The following is a 12,060-nucleotide window of genomic DNA, read 5'->3' on the forward strand; positions in this document are numbered from 1 at the left end:
CCTGGGGACTTATCCACTTTCAAAGCTGCTAAACACCTTAATACTTCCTCTCTCTTTATATTTATTTCATCCAGAATATCACACTCCTCCTCTATAGCAGTACCTCTTTCCTTTGTGAAAATAGATGCAAAGTATGCATTAACAACCTTACCAACATCGTCTACCTCCACACAAAGATTACCCTTATGGTCTTGAATAGGCCCTACCCTTTCCTTAGTTACCTTCTTACTCTTAATATATTTATAGAACATCTTAATGTTGTATATCTGTAAAGCATGCACTCCCATGTTCCGCCACCAGTGAGTGCATCCCCTGAAGTCCCAAGGGATCCAGCATCCCTTGGGAGCACTGTATATAAGCCGGCCCCTAAGGCCTGTTCCTCACTCTGGAGTGTCTTAATAAAGACTGAGGCAACTGTTACGTTAAACCCGCTGTGTGCAGTCTCATCTGTGTTAGGAACACAACAACTGGCGACGAGTATACGAATCCAACGCAAAGATGCAGCAAACTGTGGGCATCCTGGAGAAGTTCTCAGAGGGTGAGGACTGGGAAGCCTATGTCGAATGGCTAGACCAGTACTTTGTAGCCAACAAGCTGGACGGAGAAGGAAGCGCTGCAAAAAGGAGAGCGGTCCTCCTCACGGTCTGCGGGGCACCGAACTACAGCCTCATGAAGAATCTTCTGGCTCCGGTGAAACCCACAGATAAGTCGTATGAGGAGCTGTGTACACTGGTTCGGGAGCATCTTAACCTGAGGGAGAGTGTGCTGATGGCGAGGTATCGGTTCTACACATGCCAGCGATCCGAAGGTCAGGAAGTGGCGAGCTACGTCGCCGAGCTAAGGCGACTTGCAGGACAATGTGAGTTTGATGGCGACCTGGAGCAAATGCTCAGAGACGTTTTTGTACTGGGCATTGGTCACGAGACCATCCTACGAAAACTTTTGACTGTAGAGACACCGACCCTCAGTAAGGCCATTGCGATAGCACAGGCGTTTATGTCCACCAGTGATAACACCAAACAAATCTCTCAGCAAACAAATGCTAGCAATATTCATAAATTTACTGGAACTGTGTTTGCGAGCAGAAATGTACAGAACAGAAATCATGAGTCTGCAACTGCCAGCAGACCTCAGGTGACCCAGATGACTCAGAGTCCGCAACAAAGGATGAATGCAAGGCAATTCACATCTTGTTGCCGTTGTGGAGGCTTCCATTCAGCCTATTCATGTCACTTCAAAGGGTATGTTTGCAAGAGCTGTGGAACAATGGGGCACCTCCAACAAGCTTGCAGACAAGTTGCAAGCTCTGCAAAACCTGCTAACCACCACGTGGTAGAGAAAGATCGGTCCATGGTGGATCAAAGCAATTTCGAGCCTCAGAGAGAGGAGGCAGATGCTGAAGTACACGGGGTGCACACATTTTCAACGAAATGTTCACCTATAATGCTAAATGTAAAATTGAATGGCTTACCCGTAGCCATGGAACTGGACACTGGCGCTAGCCAATCCATCATGAGTAAAAAGATGTTTGAGAGACTGTGGTGCAACAAGCCACTCAGACCAGCACTGAGCCCCATCCACACGAAACTGAGAACGTACACCAAAGAGCTTATCACTGTCCTGAGCAGCGCCATGGTCAAGGTCACCTACGACAGCACGGTGCATGAACTGCCACTCTGGATTGTCCCAGGCGATGGACCCACACTACTTGGAAGGAGCTGGCTGGGCAAAATCCGCTGGAATTGGGATGATATCCGAGCGCTATTACATGTCGATGAGGCCTCATGTACCCAGGTTCTTAACAAATTTCCTTCCCTTTTTGAGCCAGTCATTGGAAATTTTTCCGGGGTGAAGGTGTGGATCCACTTGGTCCCAGAGGCACGACCCATTCACCACAAGGCGCGAGCGGTACCTCACATGATGAGGGAGAGAGTGGAAATCGAGCTGGACAGGCTGCAACGCAAGGACATCATCTCCCCAGTGGAATTCAGTGAGTGGGCCAGCCCGATTGTTCCAGTACTCAAAAGTGATGGCACGGTCAGGATTTGTGGCGATTATAAAGTAACTATTAATCGTTTCTCGCTACAGGACCAATACCCGCTACCTAAGGCAGACGACCTATTTGCGACACTGGCAGGAGGCAAGACGTTCACCAAGCTCGACCTGACTTCAGCCTACATGACGCAGGAGCTGGAGGAGCCTTCGAAGGGCCTCACCTGCATCAACACACACAAGGGACTGTTCATCTACAACAGATGCCCATTTGGAATTCGGTTGGCTGCAGCGATCTTCCAGAGAAACATGGAAAACCTACTCAAGTCGGTACCACGCACGGTGGTTTTTCAGGACGACATATTGGTCACGGGTCGGGACACCGTCGAGCACCTACAAAACCTGGAGGAGGTCCTCCAGCGACTGGATCGCGTCGGGCTGCGGCTGAAGAGGTCAAAATGCATCTTCATGGCAACAGAAGTGGAGTTTTTGAGGAGAAAGATCACGGCGGATGGCATTCAGCCCACAGACGCCAAGACAGAGGCTATCAGGAACGCGCCCAGGCCATAGAACGTCACAGAGCTGTGGTCGTTCCTGGGACTCCTCAACTTTTTTGGTAACTTCCTACCGGGGTTAAGCACCCTCTTATAGCCCCTACATGTTTTATTGCATAAAGGTGAGAACTGGGTATGGGGAAAAAACCAAGTAATTGCTTTTGAGAAAGCCAGAAACATTTTATGCTCCAACAAGCTGCTTGTATTGTATAACCCGTGTAAAAGACTTATGCTAGCATGTGATGCGTCGTCATACGGAGTCGGGTGTGTATTACAACAAGCTAATGTTGCGGGGAAGGTACAACCTGTCGCCTATGCCTCCAGGAGCTTGTCTAAGGCCGAGAGGGCCTACAGCATGATTGAGAAAGAGGCATTAGCATGTGTGTTCGGGGTAAAGAAAATGCATCAGTACCTGTTTGGCTTCAAATTTGAGCTGGACACTGATCACAAGTCCCTCATATCCCTGTTCGCTGAAAACAAGGGGATAAATACTAATGGCTGAGCCCACATACAAACGTGGGCACTCGTGCTATCAGCGTATAACTATACCATCCGCCACAGGCCAGGCACTGAGAACTGTGCGGATGCTCTCAGTCGGCTACCATTGCCCACCACGGGGGTGGAAATGGCGCAGCCTGCAAACTTGTTGATGGTGGCGCAGCCAGCAGACTTGTTGATGGTCATGGAAGCGTTTGAAAATGATAAATCACCCGTCACGGCCCGCCAGATCAGGACTTGGACCAGCCAAGATCCTCTGTTGTCCCTCGTAAAAAACTGTGTACTGCATGGGAGCTGGGCCAGCATCCCCGTTGAAATGCAAGAGCTAATCAAGCTGTTCCAGCGGCGAAAGGACGAGCTGTCCATTCAGGCAGACTGCCTGTTGTGGGGTAACCGCGTAGTGCTACCCAAAAATGGCAGGGAGACATTCATCTCGGATCTCCACAGCACACACCCGGGTATAGTAATGATGAAAGCGATAGCCAGATCCCACGTGTGGTGGCCCGGTATCGACTCTGACTTAGAGTCCTGTGTACGGCAATGCAGCGTGTGTGCTCAGTTGAGCAACGCGCCCAGAGAGGCACCACTAAGTTTGTGGTCCTGGCCCTCCAGACCATGGTCGAGGATCCATGTCGACTATGCGGGCCTGTTTCTCGGTAAAATCTTCCTGGTGGTGGTGGATGCTTTTTCAAAATGGATTGAATGTGAAATAATATCGGGAAGCACCGCCACCACCACCATTGAAAGCCTGAGGGCCATGTTTGCCACCCACGGCCTGCCTGACATACTGGTCAGTGACAACGGGCCATGTTTCACCAGTGCCGAATTTAAATAATTCATGACCCGCAATGGGATCAAACATGTCACCTCGGCCCCGTTTAAACCAGCCTCCAATGGGTAGGCAGAGCGGGCAGTACAAACAATCAAACAGAGCCTTAAACGAGTCACAGAAGGCTCACTCCAATCCTGCCTGTCCCGAGTACTGCTCAGCTACCGCACGAGACCCCACTCACTCACAGGAATGCCCCCGGCTGAGCTACTTATGAAAAGGACACTTAAAACCAGACTCTCGCTGGTTCACCCCAACCTGCATGATCAGGTAGAGAGCAGTTGGCAGCAACAAAATGTAAACGATGGTCGTGCCACTGTGTCACGGGAAATTGATCTGAATGACCCTGTGTATGTGCTAAACTATGGACATGGTCCCAAGTGGATCGCGGGCACGGTGATAGCTAAAGAAGGGAGTAGGGTGTTTGTAGTCAAACTAGACAATGGACAAATTTGCAGAAAGCACCTGGACCAAACGAGGCTGCGGTTCAGAGACTGCCTTGAACAACCCACAGCAGACACCACCTTTTTTGAGCCGACAACACACATCCAAAGGATCAACGACACCACCCCGGACCAGGAAATTGAACCCATCACGCCCAACAGCCCAACAGAGCGAGGGTCAGCCAGCAGCCCTGCAGGGCCAACAACACGCCAGCCCAGCGAGGGCACAGCCAACACACCAGAACAGACATCTGTACCGAGGCAGTCCACCAGGGAAAGAAAGGCTCCCGACTGCCTCACCTTGTAAATAGTTTTCGCTTTGACTTTGCGGGGGAGAGATGTTGTGTCTCTGTAAAGCATATGCTCCCATGTTCCGCCACGAGGGAGCACATCCCCTGAAGTCCCAAGGGATCCCAGCATCCCTTGGGAGCACTCTATATAAGCTGGCCCCTAAGGCCTGTTCCTCACTCTGGAGTGTCTTAATAAAGACTGAGGTCACTGTTACTTTAACCTCCCTGTGTGCAGCCTCATCTGTGTTAGGAACACAACACTTAGGGTTTTCCTTAAATTTACTGGCCAAGAATTTCTCGTGCTCTCTCTTAGCATTCCTAATATCCTTTTTAATTTTGCCTCTTAACTTTCTATATTCCTCTAAAGATTCTGAAGTATTTAGCCGTTGATATGTGATATAAGCGTCCCTTTTTTTCTTAATCTTCCCCTGTAAGTCCCTAGAACCACATTGCCTGTTTAGGTGATGAAACACCTCCGCACTGTAAAGGGGCTTTCAGGGCAATGTGCGTGCAGTATATTGCTCCCTGCACCTTGGGGAAGTTTGCTATTCTCGAGAAACCCAAAGCCCTCCCGGTCTGTGCCTCCCTGGTCATAGGGAAGCTTATAAAGTCCATCCTGCAAGTGTAAAGGGCTTCAGTCATCTGCCAAATACAGCAGTGTGTGGCATGCTGAGAGATACCACAGATGTCGCCAGCTGAAGCCTGAAAGGATCCCGACACGTAGAAGGATAGTGCCGCAGTAACCTTCACCTCAACGGTGCTGGAAGGCTGCAGATCCCTCTTGATGAGATGGCAAATTTTATTGATGACCTTCTTCCAGAAGCACAGCCTCCTAAGACATGCGTTTTCAGACAAGTTGAGGTAAGATTGCTTGTCCCTTCATTGGCTGTACGCTCGCCTCCTCTGTCTCCTCTGACTCTGTCTCCGCATTACTCTGCCACCTCTTCGATTGATCCTTTCAGAAACCAGTGTGTGAGTAGTTACAGGTAATGGCACAGAAAGCAAAGGCCCCAGCACTATCAATAATTATTTTCACTTGCTATAAATGCACTTGAAGCGGGAATTAAAAAGTTAAACACATTTTAGATTTGGAAGGCAAAAATACAATTTGCTGATGTGTCGGAATTTGCAGGTGCAACTGTAGGACAATGGTGCAATTCCTGTTATTCAGAGCTAATGTCTTAGGCCGACAAAATGGCTTCCTGTTGTTATTCAGAACTAAAAAAATAGATTTCTATTGTTATTCAGAACTAAGAAATAGATTCCTGTTATTGGCAGGAGGCAGGATACAGGATACATATGTTCATACCCAAGGAGGATGTGAAACAATTAGCAAAGTTAAACTTGAAGAATCTGTATAAAGCGAAAAAAACTGTCACGCGGTAGAAAGACTGACCAATGATAATGTAAATGATGACTTTGCAAAGAATGCTGTATAAAAGAAGCAGCTCCTGAAGTGTTAGACGAGAACGATTAGGAAGGTATCCAGTTAAGGAACTGGTGTAGACCGTGTCTCCCTTGATCAAGCAATTAAACAATTCTTTTCTCCATAACAGGCCTCTGTTGAGTGTCTTTGTCATATTCCACATCACACTTTTCAGTAAAAAATACCTAATCTACTAAGCATTTTAATTAGTACAATTAAATATAAGTATAAATCTGAGTGGATCTATCTATAAAAGACCCTTAAGTAACTCATAAATATCTAGATCGATTTTTTTAGCTGTCTCTTCCCTGCCTCTGAAATTCAAAATGGCGTCCGTAGTGCCCAGTTCGGTCAGGAAAGCCCGGGAAAACCAACTATTATCCAACGAAGTTCTCAGCGAGCGATCAGCCCGGCGATGTGACGCCGATGTGCCGGAACTTCAAATCAGCAACGTGTGGGCGATCAGCTTGGCGAAGTGAGCCGAAACTTGGGGGCTTAATTTTCCGGCGATGTCGGGGCCTGAGTTTCCATTTTTTGCTCAAAATGGGCGATAGACGTCTGTTTTGGGCGATATATGGGCGATGTGAAGTGGAAAGTCTAGCCCTAGAATTTTTAAGAAACTTTAAAAAAAAGTATATATTTTTTTAAGTTTGTTCATCGTTATTTCAGGTTTAGCTTTTCCCCACATGAGCGCCCCAATCTGAGTTTTTCTCTCTCTAACATTTTTTTAAAGTCTTAGTAAAAGCAGCTACTTTACTGTCTGTGGGAATTCAGCATTGTGACTGTCTGCTTGGACAGCTTGTTGATGTCACTGCAGAGTGCTTTTGGTCATCCCCATTATATTACACTGAAATCACGTGTGTCGAAAAAGGCAAACTGCTCGTTACAAAGATCTTTGTGGGCAGCTTTTTTCTGGGTAAGCGGTAACTGCCTTTGCGACACCACTGGCCACATATTCCGAGCCAAGGATCTGTAGTTACTGGGCTGATTTTGAAGCATTCTGGAGCAGAAGAGGTGAGAGATCAGCAGGAATTCCAATCCATTGAGGTAAGAATGCTGCCTCGTACTTAAATAATTTTAGAAAATTTGATTCAGGCAAAGTATAGTTCGTGAGGAAAATTGTCTCCCCACCAGCCAGGTAACCAGCCCAGTAACCAAATGTCCCTATTGTCATTATAGTGTGATTACAATGAGCAAGGATAGAAAAGTCTTGAGCTACACTGGATTCTTTTGGGTCATCTGAAAAGAAAACATCACCTTTAGAATCATTAATGTTCTTCTTACACCAATCCATTCCATTACTTGTCACTGCAAAAACAACATCCTTGTACTTATTCCTGAAGTAAGCCATTGCATTTTCTAAATATTTCTTATCCGCTACAACTCCTTTCCAAACATTTGGCATGACATTTACGTAATCTCCTCTTCGAACATGAACACCAACATATGTCACATTCTTTCGCTCTCCCCGAATGCGTCTAAGGATTACATTTGTCTGTTCTGTAATAAAGTCATGAAAGGTGAACTCACGGAGGATTTCCTCACGGATATGATGATAGAAGGTCCAGGAACATGGGTATCCTGAGAGCTTAACATAGTCTCCTGAAATATTAAGGTACTGATCATCCATCCAATCATGGAGATAATAATTCTTCCAATCTATTCTTTCAATCACACTTTGATGGAGGGTGGGAAGGGTAGTTTTGAAGATAGGGGACAGGTAATTGGCCATGGAAGGCAACATGTATGCTGGATGACCATTCAATTTTGCCAATGCATATAATGTTGCATACTCCCCCATCTGGTTGCCAAGTCGCCCAATAGAGTTAATTGTCCAAATTCCTTTTGTAGTCGACGTCTCCTTTTTGGAGTATTTCTCTGTTTCTCTTTTCAATGTGATGGTTGCATTTTCAAGAATTTGATGATATTTGGCTGTTTCATTACAATAACTTAGCTCATATCTGTACATTATTAAAGTTAATGCTACTGAAAATAACAATAGTAAAAAGATCAGACTTTTCTTGCTTTGCCAACCACAATTTCTGTTCAAAAGATACATTTCCATAGGCTGTGATTTTATGATTCCTTCTTCAATTCAGGTAGGAGTTTCTGAAAGTCCAAAAATTGTTCATTACTATAAAATCTTGATGAATTTGAACAAAATTCACTTAAGCATCATTTCTTTTTGAGAATGCTATTTTTGAGAAATACATAGAACATATTATTAGTGTAATTGTTGGCATAAGAACTTGGTGCAGGCAGACATAATGTAATAGGACAGACGGGTAAGGAAAATTAAACATCATGATTGACATCATAGGAAGACTTGGAGAGAACCACTGAGTTGCTATCCGTAACTGAATGACACAGGCTTGATATCCGTTAGCAGATCTCAGCTGTAGCTGTAATAAGAGGTCCCATTCAATCACAAGAAATTGAAGGTTTTTGCTCTATGCCTACGGCAAACAGGGTCGAGTCTGTTCAGACAAGGTTCACATAGAAGCCTTGTAATCAGCTCGGGATTATTGCGAAATGTGATTTTTAAAGAGGGAGACAGAACTAATCTGGCAACACGTAGGCTAGTGTTGAGGAAGCGCAACTTTTAAGGCGCAAACTTTGAATCTGTTGTGCCCATTTTGTGGGTGCTGCAAGTGGCCCTAGAGCTTTAAAATTGCGTCTGCGGTGCACGCCCACTTGTGGGGTAAATCACGCCGAATGCTATATTGTTGAGGCCGTCAGCAGAGCAGGCAGATCATAATGTCAATCAGCGGGCAATGTTGGTTTGACCCCAGCGCTGCCATTTTGGAGATCATTGCTCCAATTAATGCCTTCTCTTAACCTCGCACAGCTGGCCAGGTGTTTATCAGCAGGACGGATCCCCCAACCCCACCAGTGCTATTTAATGGGATCATCAACTACTTATAGGTTGGTTGTTGGTTGATTTCTTCAGGCTGTTGCTTTGATTCTACAACTGTTTGGTGCTTTCTATAGTTGCTTCAAGTTGCAAAAGTCTACAGGGAGTGGCAAAAGTCTGCAGGAAGTCTACAAGGGACGTCACGGAGGCTCTCTATTCAGAGAGAGCTGACTACATTTCATTCTCTCTTGCCAGAGACCAGCAGGCAGAGCGAGCATGCGACTTCTCTAGGATGGCAGGCTTCCCCATGGTGCAGATTGCCATTGACTGCATGCACATCGTGTTGCAGGCGCCACATGTCTACTCTGCCCAGTACCGGAACCGAAAGGGATTCAGCTCCCTCAACATCCAGCTGGTGTGCGACCATAGGCAGCGAACTATGCAGGTCAATGCCCGGTATCCTGGCAGCAGTCAGGATGCCTTCATTCTACAGCTTGCACACAAGGAAAGCCATGCTTGCCACAAGAAATGTGATAGAGCAGACCATTGGCATACAGAAACAATGCTTCCGCTGCCTGGACAGCTCAGAAGGAGTCCTGCAGTACTCAACAGAACAGGCATCAGAATTTGTGCCGGTCTGCTGCATGCTGCACAACCTTGCCTCATGGGGGCACTGTCCTCGCCACTAGATATATGGTGAGCCGTGATCGGGGGCGCGGGTGGGGGGGGGGGAATGGAGTAGTGATCGGGAAGAGGGACAAGTGATCGGGGGTGGGGGGGGAGGAGAAGTGATCGGCGGGAGGCACAAGTGATTTTGGGGGGGAGGAGAAGTGATCAGGGGGGAGGGACAAGTGATCGGAGGGGGGGGACAAGTGATCGGTGTGGGGGGGGGGAGGAGAAGTGATCAGGGGGGAGGGACAAGTGATCGGGGGGGGGAAGAGAAGTGATCGGGGGGAGGGACAAGTGATTTGGGGAGGGAGGAGAAGGGGTCGGGGCGGGGGGGGGGGGTGGTGAGGAGAGCGTGGAGCAGTGATCGGGGGGGGGGAAAGGGAGAGGGGGGAGCAGTGATCGGGGGGAGCAGTGATGGGTGAGAAAGGGAGCAGTGATCGGCGGGGGTGGGGAGGGAGCAGTGATGGGGGGGGGGGAGCAGTGATCGGGGGGACGGAGGGAACAGTGATTGGGGGGGGGAGGGAACAGTGAATGGGGGGGAGGGAGCAGTGATGGGGGGGAGGGAGCAGTGATCGGGGGGAGGGAGGGAGCAGTGATTGGGGGGGGGGGAGGGAGCAGTGATCGGGGGGAGGATCAGCGATTGTGGGGAGGGTGGGGTGGGGATGTAGAGAGGATGGTAGCAGCCCTCATTCTTACTCTATACCACAAGAGGCTCCTGCAACATCAGTTAGTATATATTACTACAGATATTGAGCAAGTGACGAATGCAGGGAAAGGACCAGAGGAACACTGGAATGCAAATAACCAGAAAGACCATCCCAGGCCATCTCGCTGGCCCCAGAAAGAAAAGAAAGACTTGGATTTATATAGAAACATAGAAGATAGGTGCAGGAGCAGGCCATTTGGCCCTTTGAGCCTGCACCGCCATTCAATATGATCATGGTTGATCATGCAACCTCAGTACCCCACCCCAGCCTTCTCTCCGTACCCGCTGATCTCTTAGCCGTAATGGCCACATCTAACTCCCTTTTGAATATGTCCAACGAACTGGACTCAACAACTTTCTGTGGCAGAGAATTCCACAGGTTCACAACTCTCTGGGTGAAAAAGTTTCTCCTCATCTCAGTCCTATATGGCTTCCCCTTACCCTTAGACTCTGATCCCTGGTTCTGGACTTTCCCCAACATCAGGAACATTCTTCCTGCATCTAACCTGTCCAGTCCCGTCAGAATTTTATACGTTTCTATGAGATCCCCTCTCATTCTTCTAAATTCCAGTGAATATAAGCCTAGTCAATCCAGTCTTTCCTCATATGTCAGTCCTGCCATCCCAGGAATCAGTCTGGTGAACCTTCGCTGAACTCCCTCAATAGCAAGAACGTCCTTCCTCAGATTAGGAGACCAAAACTGAACACAATATTCCAGGTGAGGCCTCACCAAAGCCCTGTACAACTGCAGTAAGATCTCCCTGCTCCTATACTCAAATCCTCTCGCTATGAAGGCCAACATGCCATTTGCTTTCTTTACTGCCTGCTGAACCTGCATGCCTACCTTCAATGACTGATGTACCATGACAACCAGGTCTCGTTGCACCTCCCCTTTTACTAATCTGTCACCATTCAGATAATAATCTGCCTTCTTGTTTTCGCCACCAAAATGGATAACTTCACATTTATCCACATTATATTGCATCTGCCATGTATTTGCCCATTCACCTAACCTGTCCAAGTCCCCCTGCAGCCTCTTAGCATCCTCCTCACAGCTCACATTGCTGCCCAGCTTAGGGTCATCTGCAAACTTGGAGATATTACATTCAATTCCTTCATCTAAATCATTGATGTATATTGTAAATAGCTGGGGTCCCAGCACTGAACCCTGCGGCACCCCACTAGTCACTGCCTGCCATTCTGAAAAGGAACCGTTTATTTCCACTCTTTGCTTCCTGTCTGCCAACCATTTCTCTATCCACATCAATACATTACCCCCAATACCATGTGCCTTAATTTTGCACACCAATCTCTTGTGTGGGACCTTGTCAAAAGCCTTTTGAAAGTACAAATAAACCACATCTACTGGTTCTCCCTTATCTACTCTACTAGTTACATCCTCAAAAAACTCTAGAAGATTTGTCAAGCATGATTTCCCGTTCATAAATCCATGCTGACTTGGACCGATCCTGTCACTGCTTTCCAAATGTGCTGCTTTTTCATCTTTAATAGTTGATTCCAACATTTTCCCCACTACTGATGTCAGGCTAACCGGTCTATAATTACCCGTTTTCTCTCTCCCTCCTTTTTAAAAAGTGGTGTTACATTAGCTACCCTCCAGTCCATAGGAACTGATCCAGAGTCGATAGACTGTTGGAAAATGATCACTAATGCATCCACTATTTCTAGGGCCACTTCCTTAAGTACTCTGAGATGCAGACTATCAGGCCCCGGGGATTTATCGGCCTTCAGTCCCTTCAATTTCCCTAACACCATTTCCTGACTAATAAGGATTTCCC

General features: G+C 47.3%; 1 protein-coding gene across 1 annotated transcript; it reads right to left on the reverse strand.

Moving 5' to 3' along the window:
- Nucleotides 1-7,008: 7,008 nt before the first annotated feature.
- LOC139234094 (galactoside alpha-(1,2)-fucosyltransferase 2-like) lies at nt 7,009-8,091 on the reverse strand. The gene has a single exon (XM_070865022.1). It carries the CDS (start codon nt 8,089-8,091, stop codon nt 7,009-7,011), a length of 1,083 nt encoding a protein of 360 aa, XP_070721123.1.
- Between the last annotated feature and the right edge of the window lie 3,969 nt (nt 8,092-12,060).

The sequence above is a fragment of the Pristiophorus japonicus genome, chromosome 21 (genome assembly GCF_044704955.1).
Source record: "Pristiophorus japonicus isolate sPriJap1 chromosome 21, sPriJap1.hap1, whole genome shotgun sequence".
NCBI classification, from domain to species: domain Eukaryota; kingdom Metazoa; phylum Chordata; class Chondrichthyes; family Pristiophoridae; genus Pristiophorus; species Pristiophorus japonicus.